Source organism: Lycorma delicatula, chromosome 10 (genome assembly GCF_047948215.1).
Source record: "Lycorma delicatula isolate Av1 chromosome 10, ASM4794821v1, whole genome shotgun sequence".
In the NCBI taxonomy this organism is placed as follows: Eukaryota; Metazoa; Arthropoda; class Insecta; order Hemiptera; family Fulgoridae; genus Lycorma; species Lycorma delicatula.
In genome coordinates this window covers 96,803,569-96,826,637 of record NC_134464.1, presented here as the reverse complement: position 1 = coordinate 96,826,637, position 23,069 = coordinate 96,803,569, and the positions used below count along the sequence as shown (strand labels likewise).

Here is a 23,069-nt window from a genome sequence, read left to right as displayed (position 1 = left end):
GGCTCAGACTGAAAAAACTTTGACAGACATTTTGGGTAAGAAATTAAGTTAAGTGACAGCAAGATTTATTCCCAAGCTGCTGAATTTTTAACCAAAGTAACATAGTAAATTAGTTGTTAACTGACATCGCTGACAACTCAGAATTATTCAAACGTGTCATAACAGGTGATAAAACATGAATGTATAGTTATAATATTGACAAGAAGATTCAATCATTCCAAGGATGATTTTTGAAGAAGCAAGACTGAAAAAAGCATCCCAAGTTCGATTGAATATTAAGGTTATCCTAACTGATTGTTTTTTTTTTTCATTACAAAGGCATCATCCATTATGAACACTTATCATAAGGTTGTATAGCCCAAACAGTATTACTTAGCACCTTTATGCATCTTTGTGAGACAATCCAAAGAAAATGACCACAAATGTGGGCAAACAAATATTGGAATTTGCACCATGATAAAACATCAGTTCATCTTCAGTATAAATCCATAATTATTAAGCCAAAAATAATATCATACTGATGTCCCAGATCATTCTGGATAATACTTTCCACATTCTACAGACATGACATCCAGCAACTTTTTCTTGTTCTCACTGATTAAGAGAATATTAAAAGGACAACAATTTGTGAAAACAGATGAAACAAATAAAAAATCTCTATGTGAACTTAAAGCAATACCGAAAAATGCTTTCAACAAATGCTTTGAGGATTGGAAGAAACACTGGCAAAGTGTGTCACATCTCTGGCAAACTACTTTGAAGAGGACAAGACAGTGGATTAAAAAATAACTAAATTTCGTTTGATAAAAATTAAAAATTTTCATATTTTATTATCAAACTTCATATATTACACATCATGTGTTTTATATACAAGCATACAAAAACATTTAGCTATGAAATTATATAAAAACAAAGAGAGGAGAATTAATGAATGAATGAATAAATAATATATATATATATATATATATGAAGACTCCCTGACTGGAAGTCAAGAGAATCTCTGCCAAAATCTCAAACAGAAGAGAGAAAAAAGAACAAAAAAACAAAAGACAAACAGGGAGTATTTTACTGAAATGGTTAAGCTGCTTACGAAGTATAAACATACATATTTTTTCAGTTAATGAAAAATTGCAACCTAACATCATAACTGGTAATAATGCTTTACTAGGCACTTTTTTTTTATAATGAATATTTAATAAATATTAAATATTCATTAATCAATACATTCACATGCTTTTGCTCTTTTCTCATCATGCAAAATGAAATCGCCATTTTTATTCTTCTCTGTTAGCAAGCAGGTGCAAATTTCATATATATTATGTCAGATGGCACAAGCTGCAATCATGTTTTACTCTTTTCTCATCTAGCAAAATGAAACTGCCATTTTTATTCTTCACCAACACCAAGCAGGCATACATTTTGTCTATATTTCATCAGATGGCGCAAGCTGTCATGGTTCAGAAAATACTAGAATATGTATCAAAAGATTATTATGAAAAAATTGTTAAATAAATTATACATAAAATATAACAGAATATGAACTGGATTTAGGTAGACTATTTAAATACTTTTAAAGAAAGATGGCCAAGAAATTCAATAGATGTCTATATATTTTCCTTTGAGGAAACGAAATAATCAGTATACATATTAACAACATATAACAAAAATAGCTGATATCACAACTACCAAAAACACAATTTCATTGTAAGTGTTAGAGAATTTCCTTTTCACAAAAACAGAATTATATAAAAAAATTATTAATATTATAATAATTATAATGAATATAATAATCTCTGAAAAATTCTTTAAGTGTGAAGGTATCCCTCAAAAAACAATTGTTTGCCCCAATCCGGAAGAAACTGAATATTATTTGTTACACTGAAACATCTCTAGAACACAATTCTTTGCTTCAAACAGAGAGAAAAAATATTTAATAGATTAAGTCAAGCAGAAACATGAAATATATTATAAAAATTCACTCATAAAGGGATTATTTCAAAATATAATAAACAACTGGTTTAGAAAAAGCACAAAAAAAACAAAGCTCGCTACTAATTCATTAAGAGCAACATCTACTTAGAATAACATTATTTTGCTATTTATTATTAGGTAATTGAAACAGCCCCATGGAGGATAAATTTTTTCTAAATTTTTGAACGACTTAATTCATTAAATAGTTGTTCTCTGTATTTATAGCAAAGAATTGCGTTTTAGAGAAATTTGAGCCTAGCAAATAGTACTTAGTTTCTTTGTATATCAGTGTTTTCAGATATGAGGCAAACAACTGTCTTTTAAGAGATACCTTCCCCTGCAAGTATTGTTCAGGGATTTGTACTGCTCACCCACCATTTTTTTTTTACATTATTCTATTTCTGTAATAAGGAGATTCACTAACACTTTTACAATGAAATTTTTTTGGTGGTTGTGATACATATATTTTTTACTAAATACTATATATAATAATCATAAAACTATGGCTAATGGTCCATTATCTTTTTCTTTTTTTTGTTTAGGCTCCGGAACCACTGTAAGGTGGTGGCTTAGAGGATGAATGAGAATATGTATGAATGAAGTGTAGTCTTGTACAGTCTCAGTTCGACCATTCCTGCGATGTGTGGTTAATTGAAACCCAAACACCAAAGAGCACTGGTATCCACAATCTAGTAATCAAATGCATGTAAGAATAACTAACTTTACTAAGACTTGGATGCTGGAACTCTTGACTTCCAAATCAACTGATTTGGGAAGACGCATTCACCACTAGACCAACCCGGTGGGTTTGCAAAGCTATAACTGTAAGAATAAAAGAGAACCGGTCACACATGCAATTATTTTTACTTCATAACATTCCTCAATATACCACAGCTTAATAGTTAACATTAATAGTAATAAGTCAAACTAACCTTAACACTACTAATTCCATTCAATATACCATAAATTTCTGATGTTCAACAAAGGCAAATTTTTTGAAAAATAAAATTATCCTTGTATATGTTTATAAAAAGAGTCAAAACAATGTTTAGTTTTCCATTTATTTTAATTATAATAAAAAAACCTTCTTGACAAAATATAGTACAGTATTAGATGCTACGTTAGCTTTTCAAACGTTTGTTTTTAATATATTTTTAACTGTAATTCTATTCTGTTAAAAAAATTCCACTAAATTTATGAACAGTTTAAATTTTTATCGTCAATAAACTTTTATCTCAAGTACCTAAGTACTACATAAGCAAGGCATCTACTAAAAAAAACTGACAGATGAATAATAGTGCTTTTATAAAATCTTAGTTTATCAACAAAAAGACAAGAAAACTAGATATTTCAATGAACTACAGGTAATAGTATTTTAAAATTAATTAAAAAGTAAAATGTATGACATGTAACTATAAAGATTACAGATAAATTAAAATACCTCAGCAATTTCAGTTTTAAGACGTTCAATTTCTGATTTTGTTTCACTTAATTGTTCTGTTTTAGCTTTTTTAGTTTGTTCCAACTTAGCTTTTTCTTCTCTTAAATCATCAATAATATTTTGTAATTCTTTCTCTTTGTTATTATTTTCATTTTTAATTGATTCAATATATCTTTTCATCTCTCTTAATTTCTTTTCAATATTTTGTATAACACTATCTACTTGGGTATCAGAATATGGACTCTCCATTTCTAAAAAAAAAAAAAAAAATATATATATATATTTAAAATCTTACTTTAAATATCACAATACAATAATCAGTCAGCCGGCTGATGGATGGGTGGTGGAGAGGGGATCTCTCTTCCAAAAACACTGTGTTGACTGTCTATCAGCTGACATTTTCACAATGTCTCATTCGAATCATATAAGCAATGACTCACCAGTTAAGGTATTATTATGTCTATCATATTGTTATTATGTCATGACATTTAGATTAATATCTACCTGAGGATTTGCTGATGCAATGACTAATGTCAATACACAGTAATAATGACCAATTATTGTAGTTTGGTGACTAATGTAATAATTAATTTTTAAAAAACCCTCCTCCAAATATTCCTTTATAAAACTACACACAGATTGCATAAATTAACAGTCTTCAACCAAGCACTGTAAAGTTGTGTATGATAGTAAAATTTTTATATAGTAATCTTCCTGTAATAAATGAAATAAGTATTGTGATAATGATTTTTGTTTATAAATAATTTTATGGTAGTTTCGTTGGTAGTAATATAATATTTAAAAAGTTTGTTTGCACAAAAATTTTAAAATGGACAACGGCGTTTAATCAAAATTGAAAGGACACATCACTCATAGTCAAGGCACAAAAAATAATTTCTGATGTTTATAAGTTTATGAAGGAAGAAGCAGATAAGGCTGTGACAATTCCTTTATCAAAAGCTTGAGAAAGAACTGCTGCAGCATGTGACGTGTCTGAGCATGTGGTGACTACAATTAATAGCAAACTAAAAAAAAATAACAGATGTGATGACAATGAAACAAAAAATTTTTCAACGCCAGGCAAATAACCAACTTCTAAAAGGCCTATCATAGGACTGGACGACTTTGATAAATGAATGATAGGACGAACAGTTTATAATTTTCACCTGCAAAAATATTGCCTTACTACAGTGGAAATTCTATTACATGAGCTATAAGATGGTATAAACTTTCAAGGGCAGAAAAGCAGTTTGAAATATATTCTGAAGGCTCCTGGCTTCAAATAGAGGACCTATAAATTATTAATTGAAATGCCAGATGTTCGAAAACAAAGAATTTCTTATCTGAGGGCGATGAAACATTTCAGAAATCAAGAATGGCCCATAATTTATCTTGATGAATCGTACATATTTAACAGTTACCTTAAAAATCAATCGTGGTCAGATGATTCCAACAATGGTGTCCAATGTAGAATCTCTAAAGGGTACAGATTAATAATTATTCACGCTGGTAATGAAAAAGGTTTTGTCCCAAATGCCTTGATAATGTGTAAAATTACAAATCAAACTGGAGACTATCACTATAATGTAACAGTGATATTTATAAAATGGACAAAAGAAAAATTGAAGCCAAATTTGGAGCCAAAGAGTGTTTCAGTAATAGAGAACGTTCCTTACTATGTTCAAATCAATAAAGCCTCGAACTCAAAGAGCAGAAAACAAGATATGAAAGATTGTCTTGTGAAATACAACATTCCTTTCACTGATGCTAAATATATGCCTGAGCTATACGAACTGGTAAAATTGCACCAACCTAGATTCTGCTGCTATATTCTTGATGAAGTTGTTCAAGAGAAGGGTCATCATATCTTGAGACTGCCGCCTTATCATCCAAACCTCAACCCAAATGAACTCATATGGGTTGGTGTTAACAGCTACGTCACTAGTAAAAATACATCTTGTAGTTTTCTTCAAGTTCAAATATTAACCGTAAAGAAGGCTGCTAGCATGGGCCAAGAAGACTGGGTAAGGAAGTGTGACCACATAAAAAAATTGAAGACTAGTACTTATCAAAGGAAAGTGAGATCAACAACCTTGTTGAATCGTTCGTCATTTCGTTGTAGAGCGACTCTGACTCTGAGAGCGGTGATGAAGACTCAGATGACATGAGCAGGATTGAGCTGTTTCAGTAAAAAAGTGAAGGTACTTGGAAAAGTAACCAATGATTTTTTATTTTTATAAAATATGCCTTGACTGTTAACGTAATGCTAATAGTTAAATGATAGATAAAACTGCAGTACAATATATTTTACTATCATAATAATATTTACGAAACAGTTCATAATAGTTGTAATTAATTAGCAGAAAATATGTTTTTAAAAATTACACAACCTAATTATTTTATAGTTTTATATTACGATAACATACTTGGTCATTGAATTTTATTAAATAATTTCACATTTTATTAGATAAATTGAGATTAAAATAATAAGTGAAGTTTATATTGCAGATAAAGTACTGCATTATAAGATCATATTTTGATTTTAATATTATAACTTCAAACTAAATAAATTAATTAACGAATTCATAATAATTATTTCTAAACTACAAATTAATGAGATGTATTATCAAATAGTTTAATTTTGATGAATGTTAGTTTAGCAGTTCATATTAGCCGTATTACAGGTGTCAGCCAATAGAAGCGAACATGATGTTTTCGGTTAGGCTAGAAACAACATAGCCATGCAAATAGTTTGGCTCAACAGTACTGTTTTCTAATTCCTTTTCAGAGTATTTGATTAAAAGCTGAAAGTTACCATATTACTGTATATAACTTTTCCAACACATTCACCTCTGCATATAATTAATATATATTTTATATACATAAATATTCAATTTTATAAAAAAAAATTAATTCAATTTAAAAAATACATGTCTGTGTATGGTGAAATTGACACACACAAACTTATATTACTTATCACATACACATTCTACTATAACTATTATGGGCAATTGTGTGTGTGTGTGTATATATATATATATATATATATACACTGTAACAAGACCGATATACCGGACCTAAGAAATGGATTTGTGCCAATTATGAAGAAAGTAATCAAAAAATATAATGGGAGAAAGCCCCAGAAAGGGGCTAAAAGAAATTTAGTAAAGGTAACAGATCCATTTAACAATCGTCTTTTGTAATACTGCCCACTGACATACTAAACAGATGTTCCATGAAAAGAGTTACCAGAACAAAGTTTGGAATTTCATGGAAAAATATGAGGGGGTTGATCATTTTCATGCTTTGAGTAGGGTTCGGTCTGGCAGGTAAAGAGGATAGGAGTATAAATACTCCAGGGAAGTCCAGTTGAGATGAGTTCTGCAAAATCAGTCTTAAGCGAGATGTTATAATGTGATTCTGCAGTGTCAGTCAGCGAGAAAATCAGTGAAGAAGTGAATTTCTAGTGAAATAAGTTCAACACAATTACAGTGACATTACAAGTAATACCAGTTAATGAAAACAAGAAATGGTTCCATGAGTTACTGTTAAGATTACAAGTGAAAGAGATAATGTACTAAATTTCATGGTACTTACGTATTAACACCACCACAGCTACAGCTTTATTTGAAAACAAAGTAGTCAATCGGATTTCGGTGGAAAATGAACAGTCTCTTTATTAATTTTAATAAATGGTTATTTATATTTATTTATTTTATAAATATAATTTAACCAAACTTAACATACGCTCGCTAACCTTGACCTAATTAACACCGTAATTTTTTGAGTATTTATTTAATAAATTCAGTAATTATTGCAATTATTTATTATTTAAATAATCAAAACACTCCTGTTAATTAGTCAAGTTTAGCGAGCGAAGCGAGTGTAGGTTAAGTTTGGTTAAATTATATTTATAAAATAAATAAATATAAATAACTATTTATTAAAATTAATAGACTGTTTCGAAACTATGTTAAACTCTAAATCGGCCCATTTTCCACCAAAATCCGATTGACTACTTTGTTTTTAAATAAAGCTGTAGCTGTGGTGGCGTTAATACGTAAGTACCAATTTCATTCATAAACCTTTAAGGGTAGTTTTGTTTGTAAACAGCAAAGGTATTTTCAGTGAAAGAACTTTATACTTGTCTTTCCTATTGTACTTTGTTGTTAATAAGACTAATGGTTAAATGTGTTAAGACTAGCGGTCATGCTAATGTCTTTTGTCAATGGACTGAATTCTGGTTTTCATTATTTATCTATCTGAGAATAAATTGTTACCTTAAATTCTGTTTTGTAAGTAATCACTCTTTATTATTATTATTATTGTTGTGTTGTGATTACTATGATTAATAAGTTATGTTTTTAAACCAATAAATTGTAATTATATAAACATTTTCAACTGTCAATCTCTCAATATCCTGATCGAGTATGAACATGTGACAATATATATTGTCACATGTTTGCGATATATATATATATATACACACACATTCAGGAGGAAAGGGAAATAGTTTGGAAGTGATTCTACAGCTTCATATAAGGAAAACGTTTATCCAACTTATGTATGAAAACTCTTTGTTATCAAGTTATGGCTAGTGAAAACCTTTGCCCAGATTTCTTCAGTTCCCCCAGTGAAATGAAATCATAAAAAAATGTTTAAGGCATTATAAAATAGGTAAACTTGACGGTTTCTTATGTTTTTTTTTTATTTGAAAAACTAAATAAAACAGATCCTAGAACTGTAGTTTTAAGAACTTTGTCATAAAGTTTTCATGATATCCAATGAAAAACAGAAAAATTTGACAAAAAATAAATAAAAATATTTTTTTAGGTTTAAGTACAATAACTTTGTTAAATGACTAATAAATGCATAAATGTTATTGTCAAAACTAGTAGGGAATTTAATTATGAAAAAATTTATATAAAGTCTATAAAAAAATTTTTAAAAATCAATTTTTATTATTAAAAACAAAAAAGAATAAACCTCAACAAAAAATTATGAATTTATAAAAATTAAATATTAAAAATTAATATTCACTGTGGCTAATACTGTATTAATTTACAATGTTTGAAAATCATCAACGCACTTGACATCAATGCACTTTTCAACTCCTTACATTTTCTGTCGCCAATTTAATGATAAACTTCACCTACCTTGATGAGGACAACAGCATTGAGAATGCAAGCAATCAGTTCATCAAGTGTGTCTATCTTTTGCTTGTATACCTTGTATTTCTCCCAGCCTTGTAAACAGTAATATAAGGGAGTAAGGTCTGGTGATCTAGATGGCCAGTTTACTGGCCCTCTATGTCCAATTCATTTACCTGTAAATTTTTCATCTAAGAACTATCTTACTTCATTTGTGAAATGTGTTGGTCCTGCAGCAAGTTGATAGTACTTCATCAAGAGATGATGCGCCTCAAGATTTCAATTCATTTAGCCAATGAGAAATTTTCAAACACTGTAAGAAATTCACCTTTTAAAAATTCTAAATAATTTCTCTCCCTGTGACACATTGTTTTAATATGAAAGGGCCTGTTAATTGTCTATGATGACACACAAACATTCACCAAAATTTGTTGCTGGAAATTTAATTCAACTACAGCATGTGGATTTTCTTCTGACCACCAATGTGAATTCAGTGTAATATAATACTAAATCTAATTTAAGTTATTATTGAAATTAGATAATGCTATGGATATACTATCACGTTAAATGTAGATAACAAATATTAATTTTATTTTAAAATCAAATACAGGCTGTCAAAAATGTATTTATAATATACATGTATATATATTATTCACTTTATTTTTTTTTCAAGCAATTATTACTAAATTTTATTTTTCCAACTTTTTAATATAATTTTTAGATGAAAATACTTAGAAAATTGCATAATACAATGTAATTATTTACATAAATAAAAGGAAATTTACACAGACATTCTTAATATAAATAAATTCACAATTATTACCTAAATTTTCTATTAAAATGTACTGTGTCGGAAAATTATTTAAGAATTAAATGAAAAATGTTTACAGAAATACACTGATGAAGAAATATTATCTTGAAATTCAAAAACTTCTGATCTTTTTTTGATAGATAATTTCTTTCACAAAATAAAATTACCCCAAATTTTTTGTTTCATAAAAATAAAAACCTTTGATTTAAAAGAATACTGGTCATGTAAAGAACAATTTCCTTTTGCAAGTACACTTTTGATACCTTAAACAAAATGTTAACAAAGAAGCATAACACAAGAATGCAACTGTCTAATGGTCACCATAATAATCATCATTACTAAAGATGAGCAAAAAATAACAGTAACTACATTATTGCAACTCAAGAATACCTTACCTGATATTTTTAAATCAAAAGCCAGTTTGTTAATCAAATCATTTCTATGTTGTATTAGATCCTTATTTGTCTCTAGATCACGTTTTAAACCACCCAAATTATTCTGTTCCTTATTCACCTGTGACTGAAGATGTTTTTCAGCACCAGTTAATTTATCAAACTCCTTTTCTAGTCTTTCTAACTCCTCCTCTTTTTGTCTACAATTAATTACAAACAGAATATTAATTTTTAAAACAAGAGATGACATTTATTTTCATATCTGAAAAAATGACAGTGCTACGATCTGCAGAAAAATTCTTCAGAACCAAACGCATTTATATTCCTAATATATACAAGTTGAAAATGATTAATTAGGCTGCTTATGAGTGTCCATATCTATTTAAAAACAACCAGCTTGTTATAATCATCTGATTTTAAATCTTTTCATAAAAATTGATTAAAGGTTCTCAAACCTTTTTTAAACTCTAATTGCCTTCCTAAATTTCCATTGCATATGCACAACTGATTTCTTTTCTGACAGTATTAAAAAGAAAAAAAATCATTAGAGAATATACACGGCCAAGGTGAACACAATCCATTTACAACAGGGTTTGTTCACCATTTGCTCTGCATAATGGGCTTACTCTTAATGTGGTAGGTCTCCGCTGATTATATTGTTTTATAATGACTAAAAAATACAACATAAGAAAATCAAATATGTGACTAACATGCAAATTCAACATTATAAAACATAATAAATTTGAACATTTTACAAAACTCTTCATAAAACCTCTGCTTATGAAAAATATTTTAATTAGCAAAACAGTAGAGAAATTTGAATATAAACTGAACAACTGGAAACGAGAAGTTGTACACAATTTTATATAGTGTTATTGGTAAAAAGTCAAATTTTTTTATAAAATTTGAACTTTAGTTAACATTCTTAATCCTATGCATGAGCACAGCTCAAGGTGAGTAAAATAAAAGAACAACCAAAGCCTAAATACAGATCAAGGCAAGCTGTTTAATTTTATATTAAAATCCCCTAAGTGTATTTTCACTACCGGGTTGGTCTAGTGGTGAACTTTTTATTGCGAATCAGCTAGTGCCTCTTTGAAGTTGAGCGTTCTAACGTTCAAATCCTAGTAAAGGCAGTTTTTATATGGATTTGAATACCAGATCATGAATAACAGTGTTCTTTGGTGGTTGGGTTTTAATTAACCCCACATGTCAGAAGTGGTCAACCTAAGACTGTACATGCCTACACTTCATTTACATTCATATTTATCATCCTCATTCATCCTCTAATGCCTTAGGGTTCCAGAGGCTAAACAGAAAAAGAAAGGTGTATTCCCCCTAGCCAGTCTCTGTGATGTGAGTGGTAGCATCTTGGTATTTTATCCACAGGTCCTGGGTTCGAATCCCAAACAGGCATGGCATTTTTACACACTACAAAATTGCCATTTCATCTCATCCTCTGAAGCAATACCTGACGATGGTCCTAGAGACTAAAGAATGATATTCTCAATACTCAGTTCTTACAAGAGTTAACTAAATTCATTTTATTATTTTCAGTTGTGTTCCTAATATAATCAAACACACTCATCTGAAATTAGGGACCTATAAATTAAGGATCAGATAATTAATTTTAATTACAATAATTTTTTTGTTTTTCTATGATTATTATTTTTCTGATAATGGTGTTAATATTGTTTATATATTTTTAAGAATATTTTATTGTAATATCACAATATTATAAATAATGGCTGTCTCAACAAGAATGCTGAATTTGAATTGGGTACCATTGTTTTGTTATTGGCACTGTTTTTGTTAGTTATCTGTGATGATGCCAAGACACAATAGAAGAATGAGTTTTGATTGTTAAAACTCATTATAAGAGTGCCGAGTGCTATAAAAAGACCATTAAAACATTTGTTGTGATCCTCTGTCATAATGCATTTAATGAGACAATAGTTCATAGGCTGATCAAGAAAGTTTATACAACTGATTCACTGCAAACATAAAAACACCCAAGCACTCTCATTGTAATTGGTCTGTTGAAAACATCACTGTTGTGCATGAAAAGTGTTAATGTGAATTTAAAGTTTTACTTGTCATCATCCACAACAATGGACATTACAACAAGCTCCTAGTAGTAAATTTCATGAAAGAGCTCCACATGCACAAGTACAGAATTTAATTAATTCAACAACTGATCACTTGCAAAGGAGATGGTTTGCTGAATGAATTTAAAAGACAAAATTTAGATAAATATTTTTCAAGAAAATTATTTTAGTGACAAGACACATTTTTATTAAGAAATAAAGCTGATGCACTTTGTGAATAGAAAAGTCTTGAAAAATCCATGACAATGCACTCATAATGAATCATAGTTTGATGTGGATTTTGGGCTGGTGAAGTGATTGGGTCTTATCTTTTTTGAAGATGAAAACAGAAATGAAATGACACTGAATTAAAAATGTCAATGCATTCTGATTACAAACACTTTTGTGGCCTTATTCGAACAGTCTACGGATACTGAACAGCTGTAGTTCCTGCAGGACGACACTACTTGCCACACTGCTAATGAGATAACTCCCTTGCTACACGAGAAATTCCTGGGTCGAATCCTTTCACATAAAGATGAGCAGAACTGGCCAATCAGATCATGTAACCTGACACCATGCAATTTCTTTGTCAGGTGGTAATTACAATAATATTATGCAACTGACCTTTGCTAATATGTGAAGTCCCTAATTCATTAGCTAGATCTTCAACATGCCTTGTCAATGCTACAGCATTGAGATACACTTAATCTCAATATTTTAGTACAGTAGTTTCTTTTGTGAAAGAAAAAATACACTACATGAAGATTTACACTAATAAAATATGAACTGTTATTAAACCACAACTTCAAGTTTTACTTATCATTGAATGCTATTTACATAATAAATAAATTCTGAACTTTATTTATTTAATAATAAATAAATATTAAAAAAATAAAATAAAAATAAAACATTAAACCTAATGTGCTTTATCTTATTGATTACCTAAAATCTGAATTAAATGATTGAATTTCCTTTTCTAACTCTTCATCAGTACCTTGAAATTCAACATTATGGAGATTTGTCAGTACTTCTTTAATAGATTTTTGTAATTCTTCTAATTTAATAGTGTTACCTCTTTTTTCAGCAATCAAATTGGCAATATTAATTTCTTTTTCTTTAACAGCATCCAGTTTACCTATAAAAAAAAATAAGGAAAAAACTTTTTAAAACTATTATTTACATAACCATATTTTCTATAAATTTACAGTAACTAATAAAAATTAAGAAGCGAATGTTGCAGTGAGATTACAGTTACAAAGCTTGTAATAAACTTTATACAAGGATTATTTACTTCTATGCTTTACAAAGCAAACTAGCTTATACTTTTATCAATAACAAATGACACCTTGTCCTCTGTACAGTGAACTCATTAAACAGCTTCTCATACTTGATCGCAAAACAGAACCCTACTGCACTTTTGTTACAAATTGAAATACATTCGTGAAATACACTTTGCTAGACTGCAAAGTGCACATTCACTTCAAATGTTATTGCATACTTGCTGACCCTTGACAGTATTTATATCTCTTATCCAAATGCCATAATATATATCAGTTAAAGATTGCTCAACACTCTGTAGGTGAAAATAGGTTTTAAAATAAATATATTTGAACTGTAAAAACAATAAGAACTAATTAAATAATGTTTACACAAATAAAATTTTTTTTTAATAATTTTAATTCCATTAAATTTTATATATAAATATCCGCATTGATGTTTGTTGATTTATTTAAATTTTCAGAATACCATTTGAGTTACATATGGCAGAAATGAAAAGGAAACTTGATCATCATCCATTTAAGAAAATTGGACAAAAGAATAAATATAGATTTATAGAACAAAATGATCGTGCTGTTTGTGTTTTTTGTAGCGCAAGTATTGTTTCACACATCTAGTGTACAAAGATGCTTTTAGACTAAATATCAATTTAAGTTTAAAACCTCAGAAGAGAAAAGTGAAGCCCTCAAAAAAGCTACTTCTGGTTTCAAAAAACAAACTGGTATTTTAAACCAAGTAGTTGGAACGAAGAATAAAGCTACTGAATGTAGTTAAAAAATAGCTTAATGCGGGGCTTTAAAAGGTAAACCTTTTATAGATGGAGAATACATCAAAGACTTTTTTGGGCAGTGTGGAAATTTTATTTGGTGATTTACCAATACCAAATAAGGATTTACCAAATATGGTATTTACATATACCAAATAAATACTCTTTCCAATTAGAGTATACCAGTTTCTGCAAGATCAATTGAGAGGCGCATAACTGACTTGCTGAAAATGTAACAACTAAACAAACAATTGGATTAAAACAATCCCAAGTATTCACTGTTGCTCTTGATGAAAGCACTGATTTAAATAATTTGTCATGCCTAGCTACAGTTACAAGATATTAGGAGAATAATGAACAAATTATTCTGTGTGACAACTGATAGCGCTGCTGTAATGATTGGCAAGAAGAAAGAATTTGTAAAACTTCCTGAAAATAATATTTATTGCAAACAGTTACATTTTCATTGTATTATACACCAGGAGAGCTTTGTGAAAAGAGCTCATCTCTGAATTTGGTTTCTGTGATGACAAGTGTTGCTAAGATAGTCATCTTTATTGTTTCTCATTTTTCATTGGTTTACGTATAATTCAAGTCTCTTCTACAAGAAATTGAGTGTGAATATGGAGATCTTCTGTTATACAACAATATTCAATGGCTTAGTTGAGGTAAAGTTTATATAGATTTGTCTGTTGTATTGAAGTTATTAAGGTGTTTCTTGACAAAAAAACAGCAATATTTTTCTAAATTTAAAGATGAAGCTGGTTGTTAAATTCGATGTTTCTGACTGACATTAACACACATTTAAATGAGCTGAATTTGAAATTACAAGGACAAGGTCAAACAGTACTTGATCTTTTCTGCTATTGGAAAGCATTTATAAAACTCAACATTTTTTCACGTGATATCAACATGAAAGCATTCAAGTACTTCCCAAATGTGAAGAATCGTTCAAGTCAATTTAATGTGAACATAGATGAGCTTCAGGAGTACATCGACGCATTCAAAGCAGAATTTGATAAATGAAGTCAAGACTTCCACATTCATGGACCCTTATTTTCATACCTCATTAAGCCAGACATACTTGATTTGACAACTATCCAATTGGAACTTTTTAGTTGGATGGATATTGATGATTTTAAAATTCAACAGATTGAATTTTGGTCTTCAGAATTATGGACATCAAAATTTGTGAACTAAGGAAGTCTCTGAAAGACAAAATTTAGAAAAGTTTGCTGCTATTCTCAACTGACATCCCTCCCGAAATCTTTCATCTGTATGAAGAAAATTGCTTTTGCTCTTCTTTCGGCTTTTGGTTCAACTTACTCCTGTGAGCAAATGTTATCTCACATGAAAGCTGTGTTAAGTCCACAACAACATTGCCTAACACCTGAACATTTAGAAAATTGTATACTCAAAGTAACAAAGTATGTTGCCATTATTGAGCAACTGGCTAAGACCATGCAAGACTCCCATTAATAATAAAAACTTAAAAAAACTTTTAAAAACAGTTTTTTCTTTCAATGTGGTTTAAATATTATTGTATTATATTACTGTACAAAATATATTATAATAAAACAGGTATACTGAACTTGACTTGTATAAAAATACAAATGTTGGCACACCAAATGATTTTAAACTCTTGGTCGGCACACTGTTAGGAAAAGGTTGCTAACCTGTCTTAGATTACAAAAAAACTGTATTTACTGTAATTAATTAACAAGACAAATTATAACTAACATAAAAAAAAAATACAAAAAAATTGCATAAAATAAATAAGCATAATGATACATACGGTCTATAACAGAAATTTCTGTAATGCATGCAGCAATTGTATCATCAGTAGCAGTCAGTCTTACTTCATTATCAGACAATTTTTTTGATTTTTCTTCTGCTTCACTTTTATAAACTTGTAGTGACTCAGCTTCTTTTTTTAATATAGCAATACCTAAACATTTTTACAACAAAAAACTATAAAATCTTTCTAACTGACATCCAGTATCACCTACTTATCTTATGTAATTCTTTATTAACCATCATTTATTACCAAAAAGCACAACTGCATAGTCGCTATGAAAATAAATTCACAACAACAAATTGCAATTGTGAATCGCCATTATAAAACAAAAAGTTAAAGTGAGAAGCAACAAATAAACACATCTCATTCAAAACAAAATGTGAGTGTTAATTTTGCCAACCACGCATTAACAATCCTTACAATTAGATGTGATAGTTCATACAATTTCAGAGATATCTCCTTATGTTGTAAAACATGCATATCTGTGCTTAATTAAAGGTTAAACTTTTTGTTGTACTAACTTATGCAACTAAAATATAAAGTTCTAAACCACAAAAAAACAATTTTTTGATCTTTCTTTTAGATTTGTATGCATGTTCGATTAGAAATGCATCTACAGATCCAGCTACACAACAATTTATGAATTATTTGATTTATTAGACCCAGTTTGAGGGATGTTAATATACCCTTTCCCCCAATATTTTTTTGTTCAACTGCATCAAACAATTAAAAAATATATATAAAATACTTTTATTGTGCTCATTTTCAATTTTTTTATATTGTTAATTATATTTCATCCTGGTTCACAAAGGATGTGCAAAAGTTTGGATTTTTATTTTACTTCTAACATTTTTTTTCTTTCAGTAATTGGATAACTCTAGCACAAAAAATAAACACTGAAATGCAGGCTATAAATTTCATAAAAAAAATTACTTAAAATATATTTTGTAACAAACTGTTATGTTAGAAGAGTTCAAACTAGAAACTTCTTATCTGTAGTAATCAAGATACAATACAGCTGTTGATTTATCCAGGTAAAAACTCAAATTTATGCGTAACTTTCATACGCTTATAATATCTGAAAATGATTATAATAAAACAAATTGAAATATATCTTTGACAATTTTTAGACAAGTTTTAAAAAGATTTTAATACGTTCAATACTTTTTTATAAACTAAAAAGCTTAATCATTAATGAGCTTAATTTTTAAATTCTAACAGCTGAATATGGACAGATAAAATTAAGTAATACTTGGGAGAGAGAACTAGCTGTAGATGCAGGCACATGTGGTTGATTAGGAAATGTTAGATTCCCAGTGTTTAATGAAAATTATCAGAATTTCTAACAAAATTTCAAATCATTTAGAAACGTAAAAAAAAGCTGATAACACAGTTGTAGGACTTTCCCGTTACACCGATTTTTTTCTGATACATGACTTATACAACTTAATTTTAAATATTTATGATTTTATTTAAATATAATATTTTTTTGTTTATTTAATTCAATGAGCCTAACTAAAGCATGTGCTCATACCATATTACATTCTCACAGGTGTGGTGGTACTAGCGGCCACTTTAAATATTATTCATTTATTTAATTGTACCTCTCACCTGTGATGTCACAACATAGCAGATGACTACAACAGCTGTACATCAGTGCTACACTAGCACTCCTTGTTAAAAGGGGTACTATTGATGCAGTATACCCACTTAGCCATTAGTTTATTTAGAGTATTTTTTTGGGTGGGGATGTGATTTTGCAAAAATTATTTTCTAATTCTTGCCTAAAAAAATTAAGACCTTAATTAGGCAAAATCTCAAGAAACTGAGGCTGACCTTACTCTACAGTCTCACCCCCTTAACCATATACATTGAAAATTTAATGGCATTAATGCCCCATATAAAAAAATAATCTGACCAAGTTTGGTCAAAATTGGTTGAGTAGTTCTGGAGAAATAAGATAATTTAGGGTCCAAAATCAACAAACACATGGAAGTATGAACACCTGGAAAATTTCCATCTGGTTTTTGGGTTCTTGTTTATAATTTAATATGGAATAGTACGAAGCATACGGCCCAGCCTTGTCAACCAAATGATCAGTTTTTTTTTATTTCAGTTTAAATAATAATTTAACTATTTAATAATTTATTAAAAAAAAGAAAGGATTTTAATATGTAAGAGTAATATATTAATTTTAATACATTAATCATAATATATAAAATTTTTGTTAACTTTAAGTGCGACATAATTTTAATTTTAAAATATCTTTCCTAGTTTTCTTAATTTGATTTTCACCTAACATCAGGCTAATTGTTAATTTTTACTGATTTAAAATTGTATATAAACAAGGTTGATTTGCAAGCTTGCAAAAGATTTCAATGTAGTTCTTAGCATTACTTTGTACAAATAGTTTTAACTATAAACAATACTTACCTTGAACTTTTTGTTTCCTAATTTTTCGAATGTTTTCCAAACACTTATTGTACTTAACAGAATCAAAGATCTCATCAAACCTTTCTTTTACTTTTTTCCCTTCTTCCATAGGCCTAAGAAAAGAACTTAATCACATTAATGATTTAATTCATGGCAGAAACAAAAATTTTTAATTTTGTTTAAAAAAATTATGAAAACAAGATTACTATAAAACAAGAAATCTAATTACGGGCTTAAGGGTATAACATGACTTATTTATTCTATGAAAACTGGCATATCTTATGATTATACACTGTTTTGAAAAATTTCTAATAAAAATTCAAAAAATAAAATAATGGAATTTAGAAAAAAGCTATTGGCAGTTGTGATATGTATGTCACCAACTTTAAAATAACAAACAAGACAAAAAAATATAAAATTACCTTTATTTATAAATTTTAAATAATCTAACAATATGTTTTAGCATGTAAAATACCCACACATCAACAAATTATAATTTTCCTATATCTTGCACCACGTACAGGATGGGCCAAGTAAAAGTAGCACTGCCAGAATACGTAATATTGATATTACATCAACATCATAAGTTTACGCACAGGATATTGGCGTGGAAAATACATTCCTACGTAAGAACTCCCCCCCTTTGAGTCATGTGATCATCCCTTCCACCCTCCCTTCCCTACAATGCTATCTGCTGAGATCAAGAAGGTGAAGTGTGTCGAGTTGTGTGTGCATCAGCATCGATACCAAAGAGACTGAATATTGTAGTCGTTCAAGACCCAGTTCTTTGAAGGAAACACAAGAGTTATTTGTAAAAATGTTTCCTAATCATCCCGTCCAGCAAAATGTAGCATTCAGCAATTGGTGAAGAAATAGTGCCAAACAGGATCTGTTGTAAATGCACCACAGAACAGGATGCCATCTGTCTGTGCTCCTGAGCTTCAATCTTTTCTGTTTCTTAGCAAAAGATTTTGTAATAATTAATTTATTAAAATTCAAAGGTCCCTGAGCACAAGCTGAGCCGAGCAGCTTCACTTTGGCTGGACAGACATACTTCCATCAAAGCGCATTTTAATAGAGAGGATAATTATGTAGTGGTTATCTAACCTCACATTGATATGTACAGTAGTTTTTTAAGCATTCATTCATACAATTTTGAGGAAACATCCTTTATAGGGACTACAGGAAAATTTTGTATGAGGAATAATATTCTAGAAAAATAAATTAAAATGTTTAGATTGTTCTTTTGGGAGAAACCAAAGAGGAAGTAAAAAGTACTAAATGGTATGGATTTGTTGCTCAGAGAAAACTTTAGTCTAAAAATAAATAAAAATAAAATTAAGGTAATGAAATGTCACAGAAAGAAGAAAAAATTTAAATATTAAGATAAGGGCACACAATATACCAGAAGTGAGAGAATTTTATTATTTAATTAGTAAATAAAGGCGGATAAAGCAATAAAGGCATCAAAAACAAACTAGGAAAAATAATAAGGGTTTTCATGCAGAAAATAAATCCACTAACATTGACTAGGATCTATGAATAAGAAATATATTTTTGAAAATGTGTATAGTGCTTTAAGCCAGTGAAACATATATAATAAAAAAGAAACAATAGAGTAAGATCTTTGAAATTTGATATTTCAGAAGGATGTTGAAAATTAGGTGGATAATAAAATTTTAAATAATGTCTTAAGGCTAATAGAAAAGAGAAATATGAGGCATAATCTTTTAAGGGAATTAATCCAGATAATCATGTATTAAGCCTTCCAGGATTAATTAATTTGGTGATGGAGGGATGTGTAGATGGTAAAAACTGAAGAAGGCAAAGACTGGAGTATGTGTAACAGATAATCGAAAATGTAGAATGAAGTAAACATGGTGAAGTTAAAAACCTAGCAGATAACACAAAGTAATGGGCAAAAACCAGTTGCAAACAAATTTCATTCTGATAACTAGAATTGAAAAATAAAATGAAAACAATAAAAAATATTTACAGAACATAAAATTTGCTAAGACACAGATTCTAAGATATTCACTACAAATTATGACTGTTTTTAAAAGTAACCTTTGAAAATGTAATATATTTCAGTCGAAATATACATATTTTATTCATTATTATTTGAATAAAGAATAGTTCATAAAAGTTCTTCTAAAAATTATTAAAAGACTTGCAAGTTCTAGTAGAATGTTATGGTAAATATATTATCACTGTGACAGAAGTTTTCCATCTCCATATATGAGTAGACTGACGCATAGAAAACTTAGAATAAAATATTGTAATTTAATCTTCTGAGAATTCTATATAAAATTAATAACTGTGCAAATCTTCTGTGAAAAATAATTTCCAAATATTAAACTAACCAAAATGCTTTGGGATTATTTTGTATGTAAGAAAACTGTAAGTAAGAAATAAACACCATTTTAGTAAATTACTTTGAATAATCAGATTAACATTTTAATTTATTTCAACTGCACCGTATTTTTTGGAACTGCCCTCATATACACACATAATCATTTAAAAAGGGGGGAAAATAAACATAAAACAATTATTTAATCACTCACATCACTCTAATAATTACCATAAATAGATATTCAGTATTGCATTAAAATTTTTTGTAAAAAGAACAAAAATATATTTACATATTAAATGAAATCTAAACCACCAAAACACAGTAATTAGAATAGTTAAACTTACCATATTAATACCAAAAATTGATTTTTACAGGATCCCACATCTTTAGTAGGTGTTTAAGTTTATAATTACATTAAATTATATAATACTAATACAAACGAGAAAATATGTTAATATAAAATGACCAACAAAAATAAAGTATAGTACAATAAAAGATCAATATTAATACATAATGAAGACTAATTCAATTATATCACTTACCAACAGTTTTCTTCTTGATGACAAAATATAACATAGTTTAGTATTGGTTTTGATACTCCCAGCAGATAGCACATGTATTTAACAGTATCAACACAACGGCTACTAATGGTTTCAGTCTGCAAAAAAAGATTATTTTCAATATAATGTAAACATTTTTATTGCATTAATTCTATGAGACTGTTCTAAGGATTTGATGCATTCAGAAGATAGGACGGATCCTCATTCCTTTCTTTTTTTTTTTTGTTAAAAAATTCATGCTATAAATATGTGATAAAAAAATACAATCTTTTCCATGTTGAGCTGAAACAGAGTATATACTGGATTGTTTTTCAAACAAAAATGAGTATATTAATTTATTTATTCAGTATCAATAAACAATGCAACACATTCAGCACTTCTTATATATACATCATACCTATAAGAAGTAACGTGTATATAATGGATATGAGACATAAGAAGCACTGGTCAAAGTTGCTTTCTACTAGAGTAATGATGTTCACTATACAGTTAGTCCATATGATGAACTGAATAAAGATGGTACTTACACCTTCATTATAGTGAGCTTGTCATGCTAATACCCACTTCTATATTTGACCAAATGAAGATGGGAACAATGCATCACATCATTTCTCACTTTTACTAGTAATCCTGACAAGGAAAAATATCATTTCATTAAAAAAAAAAAAAACGGTACATCTGTTATGGGGATCAACTTGATTTTTGCTGATTTCTGTTGGTGTTTTATAAGTTAATTATTGTACAGAGTGTCCCATAATAATGGGACACATTTTATTTCTAATTTGGAGGGATATGAGTAATGTTATTATACACTTGTATGTTACTGTTCTTGAAAGCAAATGCATGTTGAGTGTCATTATTTATTGCAGGTGTCTAGACCTTGATGATGTCATGGATCCCAAGGGAAATTGCAATATTTTAGAGGCATACTTTGCTTCTCAAGACTTAATCATCAAATCACAAAAGAAATTCAGACACCACTTCAGTGAACACAATGCACCATCTCGTAAAGTGATCCTCCATGCAGTGAGGAACTTTCAAGAAACAGGGCAAAGAAAAGTCCCTGGACAGTCTTGACAATCTCATTCCCATAACACAAACGTGTAATTCAACATGTTGCAAATGCCATGTTTGGAGTTTGTAACAAACTCCAAACAAGTCTACTCATCAATTGACTCAGGAAGTGAATTTTCTCGGTAGCAGCATCCACAGGATTATTGGACACGACCTGTGCACCTGTATCCATACGATACAGGTAGCATAGCAACTGCTCCTGCCAGATAGGCTTAGTCGAAAAATGTTATGTGATACGCTGTTGGATAAGTGCAACAAGGATGAAACATTTCTTGAACCCTATTCTTGTCATATGAGGCCCATTTCCACTTATCTGGTTACATTAATAAGCAAAACTGTAGGTTTTGGGGTCGAGAAAACCCTCACAATGTGTATGAAAAACCTTTGCATAGTGTCAACGTTACTGTTTGGTGTGTCGAGATTCATGTATGTGTCATTAGTCCGTACTTTTTTGAGGACTAACATGGTTCTACAGTTACAATTAATAGTGAACACTATAACCACATGCTCTATACATTTCTCATTCCTGAATTAGAACATTGTGGTCTGTCAGAAATGTGGATGCAACAGGACGGCATTAACTGTCACACAGCACGACAGTCCATGGCAACTCTCCACCAACACTTCCCAGGGCACCTCATTTCATGGCTTGGTGACATAAATTAGCCAGTTAGATCACCAGATCTACAACCGGTAGACTACTTCCTTTGGGGTTAACTGAAGGAGAGGGTATACACCGACAAACCACAAACAATTGAAGCACTAAAGGAAGAAATCAGTAGGGAAATTGGAGCCATTTCAGTTGACATGTAATGGGTCACATCCACTGCACCATTCTGCAGCTTAAAGACAAAGCCCAAAAATGTTCCTGTTGTAATGGTGGCCACCTGAAGGACATGATTTTCAAAAACTAATGTAGTGTGCAAAACTCCTGTACGTCACGTATGTATTC

The 23,069-nt window shown here is 29.5% G+C and overlaps 1 protein-coding gene across 2 annotated transcripts in view; it reads right to left on the bottom strand.

Annotated features, from left to right (window-relative positions):
• The window catches only part of rad50 (DNA repair protein rad50), a 111,702-nt gene that overhangs the window by 63,509 nt on the left and 25,124 nt on the right, over window positions 1–23,069 (bottom strand). For both annotated transcript variants that reach the window (XM_075376780.1, XM_075376781.1), the window contains exons 4-9: window positions 21,026–21,141; window positions 18,131–18,243; window positions 15,695–15,847; window positions 12,798–12,990; window positions 9,769–9,965; window positions 3,413–3,663 (exon numbers count right to left, since the gene is read on the bottom strand). In XM_075376780.1, the coding sequence (XP_075232895.1) occupies window positions 3,413–3,663; window positions 9,769–9,965; window positions 12,798–12,990; window positions 15,695–15,847; window positions 18,131–18,243; window positions 21,026–21,141 (1,023 nt within the window). The remainder of the gene's footprint in view (window positions 1–3,412; window positions 3,664–9,768; window positions 9,966–12,797; window positions 12,991–15,694; window positions 15,848–18,130; window positions 18,244–21,025; window positions 21,142–23,069) is intronic.